The 22,402-nt window shown below is 49.3% G+C and overlaps 1 protein-coding gene across 1 annotated transcript in view; it reads right to left on the bottom strand.

Moving 5' to 3' along the window:
* HPRT1 (hypoxanthine phosphoribosyltransferase 1) overlaps window positions 1–22,402 on the bottom strand; it is a 149,732-nt gene that overhangs the window by 52,209 nt on the left and 75,121 nt on the right. Inside the window, exon 5 of the mRNA XM_082263818.1 lies at window positions 12,106–12,123. Within this exon, the coding sequence (XP_082119944.1) occupies window positions 12,106–12,123 (18 nt within the window). The remainder of the gene's footprint in view (window positions 1–12,105; window positions 12,124–22,402) is intronic.

Raw genomic sequence — 22,402 nt, 5'->3', positions numbered from 1 at the left:
GAGTAGTCCAGGCAGGGAAATTCGAATGTACATGTCCTAGGGGCTGTCCCTCCAGGCATAGCCTCCACTGCCACAGCCCAGCAAATCAGTTTAGTTTTAATGCAGTGAAGACAAAAGAACCAACCCCAAACAGAGGGGCGGGTGCTGCGTCTGTTGATGGACATCAGAGAAAACGTTTTTACGGTAAGATCTTACAAAAATCTTATTTTCTCTATCGTCCATCGACAGAAGCAGCCTCATCTCCATGAGCTGAGTGGGACGTCCCAAAGCAGTGTAGGTAGGACGGGTGGGAAAAACGCAACCAGACAGTAACATCAACTCCAAGAGGCTAAACCTAGCCAACCGGGCAACAGAGCTCAACCAGGTAAAAGACCCCTAAGAGAACAACAAAAAAACATTCTCTTATGAAACAGCAGCCTGCAAAACCTTGCAGCCAAAAGAAGCATCCGAAGATGCCAACAAATCCACCTTGTAAAAATTTTGTAAAGGTGTGCACAGACTTGTACAACAGAGGCCTGATGGCAAAAAGCCCAAGAGGCACTCAGCGCTCTAGTAGAATGCGCCTTCACAGGGAAAGGAGGAACCTGACCCTTGATTGAATAAGCCTGAACAACCGTCTGCCTGATCCATCTCGAAATGGTTGCAGCGGACTAGCCACTAGGAAGGCAACCTTCTGCGACAAAGAGCAGAGAAATCTCCCTAATATTCTCAAAAAGGAGACTGTTGAAGAACAGACAAAACCAGATTAAGATCCCACGGCGGTAACAGGGATCTCCTCGGAGGATCCAGATGACGCACCCCCTGAATGAAGGTGCGAATCAAACTATGAGTAGCCAATGGACGTTGGAAGTAAAGAGCCAAGGCCAAAACCTGGCCCTTAATAGTACCCAACGCCAAGCGCTGCTCAACCCCTTTTTGTAAAAAGGCCAAAATCCTAGCTATAGAAAACAAGCGAGGGTGCAGCTGCAGCGATTCACACCAAGAAATGTACGATTTTCACATACGTTGATAGATCTTCCTGGATGTCGACTTCCTGGCCTTCAAAAGGGTAGGAATCACCGAATAATAGAGACCTCTATCCCTCAAGAGGCGCGTAACCAACTCGTCCAGTGAGGCAGGCAGAGCTTGATTGCTCTCAGCTTCAGAATATTGATCGACAAAGCATACTCTTCCGTCGCCCAAGTCCCCTGGGCACAGAGCTTCCCCAGCACTCCCCCCCCCAGCCTTGCAGGCTGGCGTCCGTGGTGACCACCGTCCAAAACATCGCCAGGATGGACTTGCCCTGGCACAGGACAGGTGACTGGAGCCACTGAGAGCCGACTTTGTGAGATGGCTCAACTGAATCTTCTGGTCCAATGACCGAGGATCTCTGTTCCATTTTGACAGAATCTCTTTCTGCAACTGTCTTGTATGAGCCTGAGCAAATGGGACTGCTTCGAAGGTCGAGACCATCAGACCCAGGGCCCTCATGCAAGCCCACAAGGACTGAGCGGCCTCCATCAGCAACCGGACCGCCCTTGGCAACTTCTGAAACTTGTCCAAGGGAAGGAAGACCCTCGCCAGAGCAGAGTCGAGGATCAGCCCCAGATAAGTGATCTGCACGGACGGTGTCAGGGCAGATTTGGTGACATTGATCATCCACCCGAATACTTGGAGTCTGAATGGGGATAGAAACACTGTCCAGCAGATCCGATTAGGAGACTGCACACAACAGGAGATCATCCAGATATCCCACAATGGAGATACCTCGCCAACGTAACAAGGCCAGGACCTTGGTAAAAACTCTGGGAGCCGAGGCGAGACCAAAGGTAACGCCACAAATTGAAAGTGCTTCTCTGCCACCGCAAAGTGGAGAAATCGTTGATGTCCCTCGAATATGTGGAGATACGCATCTTTGAGAACGATGGAAGCCAGAAAATTCCCCTGATTCAAAGATGCCACCACCGACCGAATGGACTCCATTTGAAACTTCTGCCCCTGCACAAAGCGGTTCAGAGCTCGGAGGTCCAGGATTGGACGCACCTTGCCCTCCTTTCTGGGCACAGTGAACAGGTTTGAATAGAAACCTTGAGAGCATTCCTGCGGAGGAACCGGCACAATCACTCCTTGAGCCAGGAGAACTCGCACAGCCTCCCTGCAGATCCTTCAAACGCTCCAGAGACAGGTGAAGATTCGACTGAAAGAACCTGTCCCCTGGCCGGGACCAGAATTCGATCTTGTACTCAGAGCAAATCAGTTTGCGGACCCAATCCTCCTGAATGAAGGAAGTCCAGGGTTCCCCTTCAACCCTGGAAGTGAGGCCGCCCCTTCATGCTGAAGAAGACTTGTCTGACGCAATGGACTGGCCGGCCTAGGGCTTCTTAGCTCCTCCAGAAGTTGTGAACGGCTTACCTTTTTCTTGCGCCCCGGAGGCACAAAAAAAAAAAACGTTTATGAGCAGAAAAAGGAGGGACCCTGCTTAGTAAGGGGAGTCTTACCCTTGGAGGATTGAGGAAGAAGAGTACTCTTCCCGACAGTCAGGCCCTTGATTAACTCATCCAATGAGTCGCCAAACAACCGGTCTCCCAGAAAAGGGAGATCCTCTAAGGCTTCTTTAGAAGCTTGATCAGCCGACTAGCTTTTCAACCAAACCATGCGTCTTAAAACAATGCCCATGCCCAGGACCCTGGCCACCATGGGAGCCGCATCCATAGACGCATCACACAGGAACACCAAAGCCTGGATCACCTGTTCCAACAGTTTCCGCTGTTCTGGAGGAACAGTCTCGGGGTCCAAGGACTCCCACAAACCCCTAATCCATTCCGTCATCGTCTGCGACACTAACAGACACAAAAAACGGTTTCAAAATGGAACCCGTCAGCACATGAAGAAAAAGGATTCCACCCACCTATCCACTGGATCCGTAAAAACTGGGGAATCCTCCACAGGCAAAAGGGTAGATTTGTTCAATCTGGACACAGGATGGTCCACTTTAGGTGGCATTGTCCAATGGTTGGAGACCTTTTCAGCAAAAGGGTACCAGTGTTTAGGCACCACTAACACATGCTTAACGCGCCGCCATTGGTCATTCACAATATCGTGAAAAGTGTCGGGACAATGGAAACCCCTGTAAGCTTTTGGAGACTTCTGAGAGCCAAAAGCCACCTGCGTCGATTCCAGTGTGGGCTCATAAGCCAATTTTAAAGTATCCCGCACTGAAATAATCAGGGCTTCCACTAAGGCATGTTCCCGCGCTGCATCTAAAGACGACATGTCCTCTTCACCATCTGACTGAGGTAAGGCGCCCCCCTCAGGTAGGGGGGCGACCCCATTAGCCTCTGAATCAGAGGACCCCTCCATAGCAGCAGCCGTTTTTAGCCATCAACCTTTTTCATGACTAAATCAACTTTAGTCGCCAGGCTTTCCAGGGCTGCTGAAATCGCGACCAGAGACTGCGATCCGGACTGTCCGGGAGTTGCACAGAGTGAGTCTGAGGGTGACTGCACAGATTTGGACTCCATATTGCAATTTTCAAAAAATGATGTACTGTCACTTTAAGAGCGCCGATCACCGTATCCACCACCGATCGCCGCAGTCTGCAGGAAACCCCTTTAAACCAAACTGATAGCAAAAAGTGCAAGGGTGTGCCCGCAGGGACCCCAAGTAATATACCACCTCAGACAAACAGTCCTCCTGAATCCTTTAGCAGCATGGAGAGAAAGGCTGGAAGTGACCTCGGCTCAGCAGCAGGAAATGACTGCACAGGAAGTGATGTCACCTGAATAAGGTTACACTGCTGAATATAGCACCAGGGCTACACAAAAATGGATGCCCATACAAAACAATAGGAAGCTACAGGGAAAATGGCTGCCCCATACAAGTCTACGGGGGAAAAAAAAAAACGGAATTTTTGTAAAATCTTACCTGTAAAATTCCTTTCTCTGAGTCCTCCGACAGTCGCCGCCTCTTCATATTCGTCACATATGGGGGTATTAGACTTTGCTCCGAAGGAGTAGCTAGGCAACAGAATATGTTAACAATAAAGCTTTAACATATCCCACCCTCAAGGGGTGGTCCCCTCAGTCAATACCCTCCTACTTCCTGCAACCATATCTCAGTTTTAGTGGAATAGCAGTAGAGTATACATTCAAACCCCAAAAGAGGGGCGGGGGCGGCGACTGTCGGAGGACTCAGAGAAAGGAATTTTACAGGTAAGATTTTACAAAAATTCCGTTTTCTCTTACGTCCTCCGACAGTCGCCGCCTCTTCATATTCGTCACATATGGGGACGTCCCAAAGCAGTGCAAACATGAGGGGTGGGAAACGCATCCGCGCCGAAAGGCAACGCAGTCTCCACATCAAAGAAAGGAACCTTACACCAAAGGAAGGAAACCAGCTGGGCAACAGCAAAAATAAGTGCTCAACAGGAGCAACAACCCAGGAAAAGACAAAAAAACCAGGGGATACAAAAAACTATCCCAACAGCCAGGAGTCCCCAACAAGGGACCCTATGGAACAGCCGCACTAAGAACCTTGCGGCCAAAGGAAGCATCCGCCGATGCCTGAACATCTACTTTGTAGAATTTTGTGAAAGTGTGCACGGTCGACCAAGTCGCCGCCTTACACACCTGGGCTACAGAAGCCCCATGACGGCAGGCCCAAGACGTACTCAGAGATCTAGTAGAGTGCGCCTTCACAGGCACAGGGGGAACCTTCCCCTGCAAGGCATAGGCCTGTTCAATGGTCTGCCTGATCCATTTGGCGATGGTAGAGGCCGAAGCCGCCATGCCCTTCCGAGGACCCTCTGGAAGAACAAACAAGGAGTCCGTCCTACGAAAAGACTCAGTCGATTTAAGGTAAACCCTTATCGCCCGAACAACATCCAGAGAGTGCAATCTCACCTCCTTTGGATGTTTAGGCTTCGTGCACAACGAAGGCAAAACAATATCCTCGTTAAGATGGAATTCCGAAACTCGTTTCGGCAGAAAAGAAGGATTAGGTCGCAAGACCACCTTATCCAAATGAACAACCAGGTACGGAGACTTGCAGGACAAAGCCGCCAGTTCCGACACTCTGCGAGCCGAAGTGATCGCCACCAAAAAGGCGACCTTTTTGGACAACATAGACAACGAGATCTCCCTGATCTGTTCAAAAGGAGCCCGTTGTAACACAGATAGGACTAGATTCAAGTCCCAAGGGGGCAAAGGATCCCTCCTAGGAGGAACCAGATGCCGCACACCCTGAATAAGTGTCAACCAAGGAGTTGGAAGCCACGGGACGTTGAAACAGAACGGCCAGCGCAGACACCTGACCCTTTATCGTAGCCAGCGCCAAACGCTGATCGACACCCGTCTGAAGGAAAGACAGCACACGGGAAACCGAGTACGTGCGGGGTGAAAACCCCCTGGACTCACACCAGGCAAAATAGGCCTTCCAAGTACGGTAATAAACCTTTCCCGAGGAAGACTTCCTCGCGTTGATCAAGGTATGAACAACCTCTGGAGAGAGACCCTTCTCCTTCAGGACCTCGGTCTCAACAGCCAGGCCGTCAAAGCCAGCGACTGTAAAGCAGGATGGTAAATCGGTCCTTGAGACAGTAGATCGTCCCGAAGAGGCAGACGCCAGGGGGCGTCGACCGCCAGATTCACGAGGTCTGCGTACCAGGACCGGCGAGGCCAGTCCGGTGCCACAAGAATCACCGTGCTGCGTTCCGAGTGTAACCTGCGAAGGAACCGGGACAGCAACTGAATCGGTGGAAACGCGTACATCAGCCTGTACTGATGCCACGGGGCCACTAACGCGTCCGACGCGTCTGCCCGAGGGTCGCGCGTCCTTGCCACGAACCTCTTCACCTTGTAGTTGAGGCGAGACGCGAACAGGTCCACATCTGGAAGACCCCACTTCGCGCACAACATCTGGAAGACAGCCGGATGGAGAGACCATTCCCCCTGATCCAGGGTCTGGCGACTCAGATAGTCCGCCTGCCAGTTCTCCACTCCCGGAATGTGAACCGCCGTTATCGCCGGGACATGAGTCTCGGCCCAAGACAGAATGTCGGCCACTTCTCGAGCCGCTCGGGCACTCCTGGTGCCCCCTTGGTGGTTGATGTAGGCCACCGCCGTGGCATTGTCCGTCTGCACCCGAACCGGGCAGCCCTGCAGCCGGTCCGTCCAGCGATGAAGACAGAGCCTTATCGCACGCAATTCCAGAATGTTGATCGGGAGGGAAGACTCCCCCTCCGACCAGGTCCCCTGGGCGGACAGAACGCCCAGAACACCACCCCAGCCCGACAGGCTGGCATCCGTGGTGATTATCGTCCACGAGATCGGACGAAACGACTTGCCCCCGGACACCAACGGGGACTGGAGCCACCACAGAAGGTTTTCCCTGGTGCGATGACTCAACGAGATCTGAAGATCCAGAGATTGAGGTCGCCCGTCCCACTTGGACAAGATCTCCGCCTGGAGACCCCGCGTGTGAAACTGCGCGAAAGGAATCGCCTCGAAAGCCGAGACCATCAATCCCAGACATCTCATACACGTCCGCAGAGACGAGTTCGGAACGTCCCTGAGGGACCTGACTTCCTCCTGAAGAGTCCTGAGTTTGTCTTCCGGCAGGAAGACCTTCGCCTGCACCGAGTCCAGTATCATTCCCAGATAGGGAAGACGAACCGACGGACTCAGTGTCGACTTTGGAACATTTATCGTCCAACCGAACTCCTGCAGAGTTTGCATCGTGACAGACAGGTCCTTCTCCAGACCCTGACTGGTCGCAGACCGAATCAGAATGTCGTCCAGATACCCCAGGACAAAAAAATGCCCTGGGCCCTCAATAATGCCAGAACCGGTGCAAGCACCTTGGTGAAGACCCGCGGAGCCGAGGCGAGCCCAAAGGGCAACGCCACGAACTGGTAGTGATCCTCCGCAATGGCAAATCGAAGGTATCTCTGATGACCCTCGAATATGGGGATGTGAAGATACGCATCCTTCAAATCGACGGAGGCCATGAATTCCCCCGGAACCAGGGCAGCCACCACCGAGCGCAGGGATTCCATGCGGAACTTGCGAACCCGCACAGAGCGGTTCAGAGCTTTCAAGTCCAGAATCGGACGAACCTTGCCCTCCTTTCTGGGCACGGTGAACAGATTGGAATAAAACCCCCGAAATCTGTCCCGATGAGGCACCGGAACCACCACTCCCTGAGCCCTCAGGTCCCGCACCGCCAGGTGCAGATCCCGCAGGCGCTCTGGAGACAGTTGTAGATTTGAGGGAAAAAATCTGCTCTCTGGCCGAGAGAGAAACTCGATCTTGTAACCAGATCGAACGATTTCCAGAACCCATCTGTCCCGCACACGGGCCAACCAGGGCTGAAGAAAACCGAGCAAGCGTCCCCCCACCCCAAAACTGGGTGAGGGCGCCCCTTCAGGCCGAACTGTTATGGGCCGCAGGTCCGGATTGGCCGGACTTCTGTTTCCCAGACCAGGGTTTCTTCTGAGAGCCCTGGCCTTTGAACGGTTTGCCCTTGTAGTGCGGCCGAAAGGCACGAAAGGACCCCTGAGGGGGCCGAAAATTCGCATGCTTCTTCCCAGAAGCCCCCTTAGCCTTGGGGAAATGGGGCAAGAGAGTGCTCTTACCCCCGGTGATCCCCTTAATCAACACATCCAGGGACTCCCCAAAAAGGCGAGACCCATCATAAGGCAGATTGGCTAAGGTTTTACGTGAAGATTGGTCCACCGACCAACATTTCAACCAAACCAGGCGGCGAGACAACACCGCCACGCTGTGCACACGTGCAGCCAACGGAATCAGGTCCAGGTCCGCATCACACAGATACATGACACCCTGGTGGATCTGATCCACCATGTCCAGGGTCGCCGCCGAGGCCGAATCGGCCACTAGGACGCGCCTAAGCATCTGCGTCCAACTTGCGATCGCCTGGGCCGCCATGAGAGAAGCAAATAGAGCCTTAAGCATAGAACCCGTAACAGAATAAGTATGACGGGCAAGAGACTCCAGTCTCCTATCCGTGGCATCACGGAAAACAGGGGATCCCTCTGCAGGAATCGCAGTGGCTTTGTTCAAAACCGCAATTGCATGATCCACTGGTGGAGGCACACACCACCGTTCATCAGTGGCAGGGGAGAAAGGATAACGCAGCTTGAATTTACTTGGTACCGCAAAAGGTTTGCGCAGATCGCGCCATTGATCCTTTACAGCGCGCTGAAAATCAGCATTGCAGGGAAAAACCTGCGGCGTCCTGCGTTTTCTCTGCGTCCCATAAGCCGCCAAGGAAGCGGGGGGACACACTTCGTCCTGCAAACGTAGCGTCTGCTTAATGGAAGCAATCAACTCATCCATGATTGCAAGCTCTTCAGGCGAGCCAGGGGGAGAATTATCAACCCCCTCAACCTCAGCCTCTACCTCAGACCCCACTAGATCAAGAGAGGAGCGGGACCCCGATAGGGGGGTCCCTGCCAGAACAGCCCCATCACCTTCACCCTCAGAATCGGAGGACAGAGTAACTCTGGGCCGTTTAGTAGATTGAGCAGCCACCAGCATTTGCACCTGGGCAGCAAGGCCAGCCACAATAGTGGCTAAATCCCCCCCTGGGGGGGAAACAGCGGTCCCCTGGCTTTCCACCAATACTGTGGGAAACTTGCCCTCCTGAGAATCCATTGCCCCTGTACGCCAGACAACCAAGGGTTAACTGCCCCCTTTCAGCAAGCGCGGTAAGCGCAGCCCACCGCACACACTCAGGCACAATGAGACCCCCACAGGGAATATACAGACTGAATACAGGCAATGGACAACAGGAATAGAAGGATAAAACCTGAGGAGACCCCGCTGCTGCTGCTGCCTCGACCGGTGTTCCAGGAAAAAGGAAGTGATGCTGCCAGGGCGCTCTATGTAAGCCTATGGAGGCTACAAGAAAATGGCCGCCGTGCATGTAAACCATGCGGCCGGAGCGGGCGCCGGTAAAATGGCGTCGTTTGGCGCCGAAACCGCCGCTCCACAGTGCATAAAAACACACACAATTTCATCCCATTATATGGATACATGTTAGATCGCCGCAGCGATCGCTGTATATGCCCCAACATGCCATTAAAAACATGCCCCACAGCACACAGCTTCCCACACTGCCCAGCCTGACACACACAGTGTCATACAGCTCCCCCCCCCCCCTTGCAGCCCACAGCATGCAGCCGAGAGATAGGGAGACAAGCAGTGTGATTTAAAAGGCAGGTTACACAGTCCCAGACTGAGACCCCCCCCAGACAGACAGGTCCCCACATAGACACACTTACCTCATATGGCGTGGGGAACCCGCCCAGGCGAACAAGCCGCTGCACATGAGGCAGGGAGAGTCGCAATTCAAGACGCACACAATGGCGGTTAAGAAACCGCACAGCGTCCGGTGAGGTAGCCACCTCACCAAACATCCCTGCACCGAACAGGGATGGGTCGTTCACCGTGCCAGGAGCGTTACCTGGCTGAACGCTCGATGGCAGACTGGGAAGCCACTGACCCACGACCTGCGATCAGGGGGATCAGCCCGAGACCCAGTCCGCATGATCCTCTTCGTCCGAAGAACTAACTAATGCTGACAAAAACAACAGCTAAGTAAAGGTAGAGAAAAAACTCAAATAAAATATTAAAAAGAAGAAAGAGTCTGGGACAAAAAGTCCCAGCACAGAGAGAGCCAGCCACTCCTGACAAGCTAGACATTAAAACTGAGTTATGGTTGCAGGAAGTAGGAGGGTATTGACTGAGGGGACCACCCCTTGAGGGTGGGATATGTTAAAGCTTTATTGTTAACATATTCTGTTGCCTAGCTACTCCTTCGGAGCAAAGTCTAATACCCCCATATGTGACGAATATGAAGAGGCGGCGACTGTCGGAGGACGTAAGAGAAAATAACATTGCCCACATTTAAGATGGCGGCACCCACGACAAACCATGTGGCTAGGGACCGACACATGAAAGCCTCAGGAACCACAACAGGTACCAGCAAGCCGAAGGTATTATGTCACCCCCCCCTCCCCAGAGTGCCAAGGCACTCCTGACACACAGCCACCTCAGGGACAGGGAAGGACACACAGACCGGGCAGGCCAGGGGGGATCTTTTGGGAGGCACAAATCCCCATTAACCCCAGGAGAGGGCCCACATCCCCCCAAGGCCAGCAAGGGCAAAGGGGTACATTTACTCACCATACCATGTACTGGGTGGGCTCCGCTCCGGGCAGACTGCCTCCCACCCGAAGTGGGGGTACTGCCAGCCGAGGGGTACGCTGTGACTCAGGGCGTTCCAGGTCGTCACGTCCCGGCGAGGTATCCGCTGGCTAGGCCCAGGTCGGAACTATAACCTGCTGACGCTCGTAGGCCAGACTGGGGGGAACCATAAGGATCTAGATTATCGAGTGCGAAGCCCCAGCTGGCATCGTTGCTTGCAGATCACCAGCAAAATTCTTCCCTGGACACTAGCTAGCTAGCTAGCGAGTAAAGAGTAATAAAGTAGAATATTCTTAAAAGAAATAAAAACCTGAGACCGGAGTCCCAGCAGGAAACCTAGGTCCTACTCCTTCTCTAGGCAGAAACAAACTGATGTGCTGGGCTGTGGCAGTGAAGATTATGCCTGGAGGGACAGCCCCTAGGGCATGTACATTCAAATTTTCCTGCCTAGACTACTCCTGATGGGAGGAGCATAACCCACTCAGCTCATGGAGATGAGGCTGCGTCGGTCGATGGATGATAGAGAAAACTGTGCTAGATGATAGCCAAAAAAAAAAAAAACACCCTTACAAAAAAAAAAAGTGTACAGAAGGAGCACTCAGTGTTTTGGAAAAAAAAAAAAAAAAAAAAAGACACCAATAAAGTGTATATACATAAAAACCTGTTGCGACAGACAGACAGACAAACAAAAGAGCAACTGATAATCAAATTATGCCACAACTCAATGCATAATGTCTCAATACATTACTGATGAAAAAAAATTGTAAAATGACTCCACAAGAGACAAGTCTATCTGCTGGTGGAAAATTGCCGAATGAATATCACATGTGATCACTATTGTGCTGCAAAACCAAACAGCCTCTAAGATCATAAATGCATAATGACTATCCTTGGTGACTGTCAGATGAACCCCCTCAGGCAGCCATCACAACTCCTGAAAATATCATAAATAGACCACAGAGAGAAAAATGACTCCCAGCGCAATACTGTCATGCAGTTTTATTATAAAAGGCACCAAAAGGTACTCACATGAGGAAAAACTAAATACATGCATCAGGCAAAATGCTGATTACCAACAAGTGTGACATCAGCCACCTTGAATTATGGCATAATTTAGTTATCAATTGCACTTCTGTTAAACCATAAACTGTATATTTAAAGGGGACTTGCAACAGGTTTAATGTATATACAGGTTCTCTTGATGAGACCCCCCCCCCGACACACTTATACTTACCTTCACCATGCTTGCCTCTTAACACAGTTTGCACAATAGAGTCCTTCGAAACCCCAAACAGTTCTAGGAATGAAGATTAATGTGGCCATCTCACCTTCTTTCCACTATGCAGTACTTAGGGCAGCAATTACTAGGCCCAAGCACAGTTATGCAGGAACACAGGGAAGGTGATTAGCTGATTAAACTTCTACAACAGTCCAACATTGAATTACACCAGACTTTCTATTCAGTGCTCGATTTAGCAACAGGTTGACAGAGATGCAGGGGGAAAGAATCAAAAGGAGGGGGTGGGCTATCAGAAGAACCCTTCACTTTGCCCTGAATTTATACATGGGAAAGATGCTTGTTTGGATTTATACTATAAAGAAGGTAATGTGATAAAAGGAATTACTGATGTAAAGAGTACAAGCAGAGACTAGATTTGATCACTTAATGCAATCAAGCTGGGTACATAATTCTCCAAAAGTCCAGCCTTTTTTGCATTGGTTCACCTAGTTACAATATCTCCTACAATCACCCAATCCCATCATTCTCGCAGAAAAAAAATGAATGGTTACTATGGGCAGAATAGACTGGCTGGAACAGTCCCACTTTCAGGTCCTACATGGTAATAATAACAGATACATCAACGAAGCAAAAAAATGTTCTAAATAATCTACTCACCTCAACAATTAAAACATTCTGCAAAAAAACAAAGAAAAAACATGAAAATTAATTCAGTAAACAACAATTTAAATGATCTAGTTATATATTGCTTTCCTCGAAAATAAGACCGGGTCTTATATTAATTTTGGCTACAAAAAACACACTAGGGCTTATTTTCAGTGGATGTCTTACTTATTTAAGGTATATACGTACGATGATGTTAAAGTAGTTGTTAACCCTAAAAAAAGTATCCTGATCCTTTAACGCATGATAGACAGCACAGAGCTTGTGCTGTGTCATTTACCTCTCTCCATGTTCTAAAAAACCTGGAATAAGACAAGAAAATGTTTTTTTTAAAAAGTTCATGTGTCACCTGTCAGCTCAGGAGTCAGCATTATGACACTCTGTAATCCCAAAAATAAACCGTGGTTAAAGTCATTGTAAAATTATGTAATCCATTTTGTAAAAATATTATATAATGTGCAGTGTGTCTCTTTTTGTAACTTTACATTGGAAAATACCTTATTTACAGCGCCGCCTGGCATTCACGTGACCCGCCGGAGCTCTTCTTCCCCTCTCTGAATACTGCAGATGGAGGGGCCAAGATCCCCCGGAGGAGAGGAGAATATCTCCAGCAGATCAGGTGAGCGCCCAGCGGCGCTGTAATAAGGTATTTTCCACAATAAAGTTCCAAAAAGGAGACAATGCACATTATATAATCTTTTTACAAAACTGATTACTTTGTTTTACAAGGACTTTAACTAGGGTTGATTTTCAGGGTAGGGCTTATATTGGAGCCATCCCAGAAAATCACACTAGGTCTTATTTTTGGGGTATTTTCGTGAATTGCATTCATATTGTCCCAGTGACGACGTTCAGTAGAACAAAACTTATGTTGGGTTAGTGGTAGCGGTAACGTCTTATCGTCTGTAAGGACGCCAGACACCGTGTATAAACAATTTGCCTAGATTACCCTTCTTTCTTGTAAGTACGTCTATACTGATTGTTTATTATGGATGTCTGCGCAATGAGTCGTTTCCTCCTTTTTTCATGTGTGACAACGAGCTGGAGTGTGGATTACTAGCACAGCTTGATGTTAATGAGATGTGGTTTATCCATCCATACTGAGAGCCTGGATTTGCAAAGAAAGTGTCATCCCATAAATGAGGCGCTCTTTGTTTGCATTGAAAAAGCTACAAAAAGGCTGTTAGACTTGCAAAGGTTGATCCATCTGGTAAGAGGTAAATCCTCTTGAGTGCAGTGGAGCACGGTGTGTTTAACCACTTCCATACCGCATCATTGAAAAATGACGGTGGCAGGAAGTGCTCTTCGATCCAGGCCAACGTCACATGACGGTGGCCCGCTCTCGCCGCTACTGCGCGCCCCCGGGGGCGGGCAGCGCGGCGATCAAGGATGAGGCTCGTCCCTCGGACTATCAATCACAGCCGGTCACAGAATGTCAACAGAGAACACGGTAACTAGCTGTCACCAGGTTCTCCTCCTCACACACTTATCCTGTGTAAGGAGGTTATTGTGGTAACAGCTAGTTACCGATTACAGTGCACCCCAAAACACACTGATTGCCCCCCTCCAATAAAGAGGACCTTTCACCAGCCCATCAGAGTACCCGGATAACGGTCACCAGCCCATCAGAGTACCCGGGCACCCTGGTGACAGGTACTCGGGTACCTGTCATCGGAGTACCCAAGTACCTGTCACCAGCCCATCAGATACTCTGATGACAGGTACTCAGGTACTCGGGCACTCTGACGAACAGGCACTCGGGCACTCTGACGAACAGGCACTCGGGCACTCTGACGACAGGTAAATAATTTAAAATTTGCTCCCATTGCTGTGCCATGTAACTGAAGGTAAAATTTGTCCAAAAAAGTAAAATAATTATGTTTGAGGCAAAACTCTGTACTATCAATTAAGAATTAGGCTGGTCTCGAATTGATGGTAAGATCCTTATAAAAGTATTGAAGAGCTCTCAAACCCACATCATGGGGGATAGATGTATATAGGGAACATACATCTAAGGAAGCCCACAGATAACACTCCTCACATTTATAAGGTTGTAATGTCTCCAGGACGTGTACCGTGTCTGATGAAGGCAGGTAAATCAGCAACAATAGGTTGAAGAAAAAAATCAATGTATTGTGACAAACCACTAAGGAAGTGGTTAGTGCTTGCCACTATGGGTCACCCTGGGGGATGACTTGATTTGTGGACCTCTGGGAGATGATAGAAATAGAGAGTGCTACAAATCACGGGTAACAAAAATAGTTTCTCCTTTTGTCCAGGACTCCATCCTTGAAGGCCTCATCAACTAGCAGATCGAATGCTTTTTTGTAATCGGGAAGGGGATCTCTCTTTAAAACCCTGTATGTATTGCTATCTGATATAAAGGACCACTACATTCCTCTTTTGTCAGCTTGTTTGATAACATTGTTAGCTTCCAAGCCTTTCAGGGCCTTTTGCTCTACAGAATATAGATTTTTTAGACCTCATGTCTTTGTATTCTTTGCAGACCTTCATAAGATCATGGAGGACTGCCTGAGAAAAAAAGTCTCTATATAAGGCCCTGTAGATTTAAATCGGAAAGAAAATGGATTTGGGTGTCAGGTCAGTATGTCTAACTTGAGGATCTATGAACCAATCAATGGGTTGAGACTCCGTACACCCTTCCTCCCAAAAGGTTGCACAATATCTGTATAATTTCAGATTCTGGATCTAACGTAGCAATTTCGTCCGAGTTAGTGGTAGAAGTGTTCGCCAGAGGTTGTGTGTTACCTAAAAGGACCCCCCAGGGCATAGTTTAATGGTGAGTAACCAAATGAAACTGTGCAAATCTTTAAAAAGTCCAAAAGAATGTGGACCTCGTGAGGAGGCAAAACTGGGACCTTTTTGTAGACGTGACAATTTAGCTCCATTAAGGCTATATGTGGACAAATTATAGATTTTAATGGTACTGGTCCTCTTCTGCCTCTGGAGTTTTCTTTTGTTTTTTTCTTTCACCGTGCTTTTTGGGGAAATTACTAAAAGAGAAGGGGAACAACTGGGGGATTTGTTGGGGGGTGCATCTGTCATAATAGACTGGGAAGAAGCCATGTTGGTGGTAGAAATGGGGCACTATGAATGGAAAGGGACTCAAACGCAAATAAGGGGACTATACTGATTGGAAATAGGCAAGGGAAAAAGGGGCAGGCTGGATGTATGTGGTACCTTGGGGAAGGAAGTGTCTAAAGGAAGATTTGGAGTGGTAGGGACTGCCTTTTCTAGAATAGGACCGGAGTCATTTGAATTGTTAGGCCCACTATTTACCATGGATATGACCAGTGAAGTATTGGCCAATGTGCTATTCGTATTGGATGTACCCATTTCATTAACTATACTATGTAAACCCTCGGATTGAATAACACTAGAAAATGAAATCTTCTGATTTGGGGGTTCATTGCAGGATGATGCGAGTCGTGAACCTAAATTTTTGTTGTCCAACTGTTGATTAATGGAGTTTTTAAGAACTCCAGATTTTTCCATGTTCGGTCGAGTAATGGAGGAGGAGCACTTCCATTCAAAAACTTTGCCCTTTTGGTAATCTTCAATATCTCTATCAAGCTTTTTTTTTAGAGACAATATTGTCCTCTATTATTTGAAATTATTGCTCAATACGGTTTGCCATTTAGGATATAAACAAGACTCATTGAAACGTTCAACTTCTGATTTTCCTTTTTAGACCCGGGAATGATTGTGCTAAATCAAGTTTCCTTTTCCTTTGTTGGATAAAATAATTCCATCCACTTTGTTGTACACAATTCTGCTAACATTTCCCAATCTTTTTTAAGGTCTGGGTTTAAAAGATCACACTGTTTTTTGATGTGTAGACCCCTAGGTGTGATCATCAAATCAATTCCAGATATTTCTCTAAAAAGGCCAGATCCCACCACTGCATTGCTTCATGTTCCATAGCATGTTGCAAATGAAAAAAGGCCTCTGATATTGAGTTTAAATTCCTCTGTATGAGGTGGGCTTGATTGCAACGGTTCAATATGTCTTGGCGATGGTAGTCTGGCCTTCTGAACAGTGGCCTTAAAAATGGTGCATAATCTATTGTGCCTACCCGTATCCATCTTGGGAATGAACAGACAAACAAAGCACAGAGGAGAAAGAAACAAAAGACAATACTGACCCCACAGGGCCACTAGCACGTCTGTGGCGTCTGCCAGAGGATCCTCTAACAGCCACAAACCTCTGCACCTTTCTGTTGAGCCGGGACGCCAACAGATCCACCTTGGGGATGCCCCACCGGAGACACAACTGATGAAACCCCTCCAGATGAAGGAACCACTCCCCTTGGTCCAACGCCTGCCGATTGAGGTTATCCGCCTACCAGTTTTCCACCCTGGGAATGTGTATGACAGAGAGAGGCCATCAGGACACTTCTTGCGCCCCCCTGATGATTGACATAAGCCCTGGCATTGTCCGATTTAATGCACACTGGACATCCCTGAAGACGATTCGTCCAATGTTCCAAGCACAGTCTGATCGTTCAGAGTTTCAAGATATTGATCGGTAGTCTGGACTCTTCCAGTGTCCAGATCCCCTGAGCAGAATTTTTGCAGAGGACGCCTCCCCAGCCGGACAGGCTGGCATTCGTAGTGACCACTGTCCAATACAAGGGGAGGAAGGATTTGCCCAGCTGAAGCGGCGGAGACCGAAGCTACCATATCAGGGACTCTTTCATTCCCCGGCTCAGCCAGATCTGAGTTTTTGGAGTTTTTCCAGAGGATGGAGCACTCTGGCCCTTAGTAGCCTGTGGAAGAAAGGTACTCTCCCCCCCCCTGTGAAACCCCTAATGATGTCATCCAGGGTAGCTCCAAACAGGTGATCTCCTTGAAAAGGAAGATCAGTCAAGGCCTTCTTAGAAGTCTGGTCCACAGACCAGTATTTGAGCCAAAATATATGCCGAAGGGCCACTGCTGAAACAGAGAGCCTAGCACTAGGGGAGCCGCATCCAAAGATGCATCACAGATAAACTGCAGCCCCTGGACCAACTGGCCTGCCAGCTCAGTGAAGGCAGGGGGGGCCGTTTCTCCTCCAGGTCACGGCGTAAAAGCTTAGCCCACTCGGTCAGTTTGGGACACCAGTGCAATAGTAAATACTGGCCTCAGGGATGAATCATCCAGGATGTACATATTGCAGGCCACAGCCTCCGCCTGCCTGTCAGCCGGGTACTTAAAGGCCGGGGACTTTGCAACCGGAATCATGGTTGCTTTGTTCAATCTGGAGACTGGAGGGTCCACCACCGGTGAAAGTCCACTTTAAGTAGGGACTCCACATAGGGGTATTGCATAGCAAATTGCTTAGGGACCACAAGGGGACATTTGGCCGTTCCCAATCTTTAGCGACAGTTCTGTCGCAATAGGCGGGGAAAGGAAACATGTTTGCTGCTCTGGATGGCTTGTGAGTGCCAAAAGGGAACCGACACCTCCGTTGCAGCTTCAACTGCATCTTCCATTTTTAAGGTCTCACGCACAGATACAATCATTGCACCCACTAGCGCCTTTTCCTGCGTGGTTGCAGAAGTGGAGGAATGATCCTCACTATCTGAGAAGGGCGCGTGGGTGCATGGTCGCAGACCAAGCAGAGTCTCACGTTCGCGGCGGTCGAATCAGATTCAGGATCGGAGGAAACAAATGAAGCAGGGGAAGGCAGGGGGCACTTTTTGCTAGCCCATCGCCCAAAAACCACCTCCACCTGCATCAATGCATGGTTGGGACCCAGAGGGCCCCGCAGCCTCTGAGAGGGGGATCAGGTGGGGAAATGTGCTCCAAAGACTCCGTGAGTCAGTAGGGGGACCCCACAAGAAAATGTGTAAAAAAAAAAAAAAAAAAAACGTAAAAGAGCACCTAACTGATCCTCAGCAGAGAGGGAAAGGACCCCACTAGACTCACCACCCAGCAGAAACAGGCACCTGCAGAGTGAAAAGATCCATGGGTCAGCACCAGCAGATACCCACCGCCGAAATCGCCACCCACAGGGCTCCACTGTCACGACCTCCGCCATTTTCAATGGCAAACCACTGCAAAATGGCCGCCAGACAACACAAACATGGCCGCTGTGTATTGAGCACACAGGCTACAGCAAAATGGCGGTCCCATGAGGGATCCCCAAGTATCAGAAAAAGGGGACAGGCAGAAGGGAGGGCCCCCGGTAGGAGCCCCCACCAGGTACAGCACCCCCCCCCCACAGTCGATCACCATCACAGCACGCTGCCCCCACCCCAGGCAGTGGACCAGGCCACCCCAGAACCCCAGCGTCAGTAAAAGAGGGGGGGAGGAGAGGGGGGGCGTTATGGCCCATAGGGACCACCAGACCAATGAGGGGGGTGCCTATCGGGAAGGGAAGCAAGGGGTCCGACCGTCCCATGGAGGGGCCCACGGCCATCCCAAAATCCTCCGGGGGGGGGGGGGGGGTTGTATAGTTACTTCTCATACCAGGAACCAGGTGGGCAACGCTCCAGACCGAACCTCCTCTCCATCGAAATGGGGGGACTGTCGGCAAGGAAGAACGCTGCGTTTCGGGCCGAGACCCGGTCGTACTCGACCTCTCTAGGCGTTTAATTTGCAGGCCAGCCCCTGTCCGGTGGGGCTATGTCGTGGCTAACCTAGCGTGGAGCTGAGGTGACCACTGGATCTAGATTATCCAGCCCGTCGCCCAGTCTGGCAGTTGATTATAGATCTCACAGGAAAAAAAAATGAATCTAAAAGAAAAAAATTGTCAGGACCAGGATTCCAGCAAGGAACTAGGTCATTACTCCCGACTAGGCAGAAAAAAAACTAAGTACCTAGAGCAGAGAGGGAGTATACCCCCTGGGGCTGCCCATAGGCAAAGCCAGACGTTTTTTCCGCCTAGTGTCCTACTCCTGTAGGGGGCAGTATAACCCAATGGTTAAGAAGATTAGGAGCTGTGAGTCTATGAACAAAAGAGAAAATATGATGTTGAACCAAGTCAGATTGCAAACATGAATGAGGTGCCTCTCAATTTGATGTGCCTTCCAACAGAACTATTAATGTGAAAGGAATCAAAAAAAGCAGCCATGAAAAGACACTATACTGCTGTGCTTTCATGCTGTGCAGGTACTAAACTGCCTCCTACGCTTATCTTTGACTCACCTGTAACCTACCTTACTTCAACTTACCTGTAAAATCCTTTTCTTTGAATACATTACGGGACAGAGCCAGTAATAATGAATATCTGGGTTATATGCTAGCTTTAGGTGATTGGACACTAGCAACCAATAGACAGGAAGTTCCTCCCATATAACCCCTCCCATACAGGAAGAATCTCAGTTTTTGAAAAAAGCAATGAGGATCTCAGAAAAGAGGGGAGGGACCTCTGTGTCTTGTGATGTACTCCAAGAAAAGGATTTTACAGGCAAGTTGAAGGGAAAAAATGAATTTTTGTAAAATCTTACTGCAGGGCTTGACAATTTTTCCTGAAATCTAGGAGCCAGCTAAAAAAGTTAGGAGCCAGTTTTCTTTTTTTTAAACTAACAACCAAGCTTTATTTAATAAAATGGATACTAAATTTACACATAAATACGACTAGAACCCCACTCTCCTCTAGCGCAATTGGATGAAAACAGACTGTCTCTTTCCATCCGATGCCATCTGATCCGATCCATGGGATGGATAGAAAATAGAACCACCATCCGTCTGCTTTTGGCAGACAGGATCAGATGGCGGCAGATTACTGCTCCATAGAGGAGAATGAAGGGTCCGATCAGGTCTGCCTGAAAAACTGACAGGCGGACCTGATCAGACAGCCCGTGTGAAAGGGGCCTTCAGCTGTGGCATGGCGATGAGGGAAAAAAAAAAAAAAAAAAAAGATTATATATAATATTATTATTATTTTTTTTTATTAATAATAATAATAATAATAATAATAGGAAAAAAAAATATATATATTTTTTTTAATCATTAAAAAAAGAAAAAAATATTATTTAGTTTTTACATTTAAAAAATAAATTAAATTAATAATAAATAACCACACTCCCTGTCAAAGGTAACTAACTGGACAGGGAGCTGGCATTGTGAACAAACAGGCAGTGGAAACAGTAATTACAACAGTCATTACTCCCGGCCACCAAAAGAGGGCGCCAGTTCCCCATTGGAAGCCTCATCTCAAGTAGGCCGAAAAGCTGGGGCCTCAATTTTCGGACGGCCCGAAAGTCCGTGCACTCTGTGCGCGGAAGTCCGTGCAAAAATGACAGGACACCTTCTGCAGGGCACCCCAGGCGCCAGGTCGCTAATTCTAGTCGCAAATGCGACCTGGCGCCCGGGTTTTGTCGAGGCCTGTCTTACCGTAAAATTCCTTTCTCTGAGTCCTCTGACAGTAGCCGCCCCCCTCATACAGTCTTCACTTATGGGGTATGGACTTCATCTCCACAGGAGTTTCTAGGCATAAGACTTGTAAAAGAACAATAAATCTACATAGTCACACCCATGGGGGCTGTCCTTCTAGTCCAATACCCCCCTGCAATAGCCATCCTAATTCAGTTTGGTCGCAAGCAGTGAAAGTGTATAACAAAGGACCCCAAAAAGAGGGGCGGGGACGGCGACTGTCGGAGGACTCAGAGAAAGGAATTTTACGGTAACATTTTACAAAAATTCCGTTATCTCTTACGCCCTCTGACAGTCGCCGCCCACTCATACAGTCTTCACTTATAGGGACGTCCCAAAGCAGTGTAGACATGAGGGGTGGGCAACGCAACCGCCAGAAAAGCAACGCAGTATCCACATCAGAGAAAGGAACCTTACATGTACAAGAAGGTAACCTTCTGGGTAACAAAAAAGGACTCAACATGAGCAACAACCTAGTAAAACAAATAACCAAGGGGAAAACAACCCCAACAGCTAGGGACCCGTACAAAAACCAGGGTTCCCTATGGAACTGCCGCACAGAGAACTTTGCGGCCAAAGGATGAATCAGCTGATGCCAGAACATCAAGTTTGTAGAACTTTGAGAAAGTGTGCACCGACGACCAAGTCGCAGCCTTGCACACCTGGGCCACCGAGGCCCGATGCCGATAGGCCCAGGACGTACTCACCGATCTGTTAGAGTGCACCTTGACAGGGAAGGGAGGAACCCGTTCCCGCAACAAGTAAGCCTGTTCAGTGGTCTGTCTGATCCATTTGGCAATGGTTGCTGCAGACGCAGCCATACCCTTCCGAGGTCCCTCAGGAAGGACAAAGAGAGAATCCGATTTCCGAAAGGATTCAGTCGACGACAGGTAAACCCTGATCGCCCGGACAACATCCAAGTCCCATGGAGGTAAGGGCTCCCTTCTAGGAGGAGCCAAGTGACGCACACCACAGGGCGCTGGAAAAGAACAGCCAGTGCAGAGACCTGGCCCTTAATCGTGGCCAACGCAAGACGTTGGTCCAAACCAGTCTGGAGGAAAGCCAACACTCTCGCCACCGAGTAGGAATGAGGAGAGAAACCCCTGGACTCACACTAGGCAAAATAAGCTTTCCACGTACGGTAATAAATCTTACCAGAGGAGGCTTTTCTAGCCTTAATCAAAGTAGGAATGACCTCTGAGGAGAGACCCCTGTCTCTCAGGACCTGGCTCTCAACAGCCAGGCCGTTAAAGCCAGCGACTAAAGCAGGATGGAAGATCGGTCCTTGAGACAGCAGATCTTTCCGCATTGGCAGCCGCCACGGAGGCTCTACGGCCAGGTGAACGATGTCCGCGTACCAGGACCGGCGTGGCCAGTCCGGCGCCACCAGAATCACCAGCGATTGTTCCGAGGCCAACCTGCGAAGGAACCTGGACAACAATTGAATCGAAGGAAAGGCATAGATCAGTCGATACTGACGCCAAGGCACCACCAGCGCATCCGAGGCGTCTGCCAGAGGATCGCGCGTTCTCGCCACGAACCTTTCCACCTTGTGGTTTAGCCGAGACGCGAACAGATCCACATCCGGGGATCCCCACTTCGCACACAGCATTTGAAACACCTCCGGGTGTAGGGACCATTCCCCCTTGTCCAGGGTCTGTCGGCTCAGATAGTCGGCCTGCCAATTCTCCACACCCGGAATGTGAACCACCGATATCGCCGGGACACGAGTCTCGGCCCAAGACATAACACTGGTCACTTCCTGGGCCACCCGGGCACTCCTGGTGCCTCCTTAGTGATTGATGTACGCCACCGCAGTGGCATTGTCCGTACAGGGCGGCCCTGAAGACGATCCGACCAATGGATCAGGCACAGCCTGATCGCTCTCAATTTCAAAATGTTTATCGGAA

Source organism: Pelophylax lessonae, assembly GCF_965119305.1.
Source record: "Pelophylax lessonae genome assembly, chromosome: 7".
Taxonomy (NCBI): Eukaryota; Metazoa; Chordata; class Amphibia; order Anura; family Ranidae; genus Pelophylax; species Pelophylax lessonae.
Note: the sequence above shows the minus strand (reverse complement) of the source record. Positions and strands in the feature narration are given on the sequence as shown.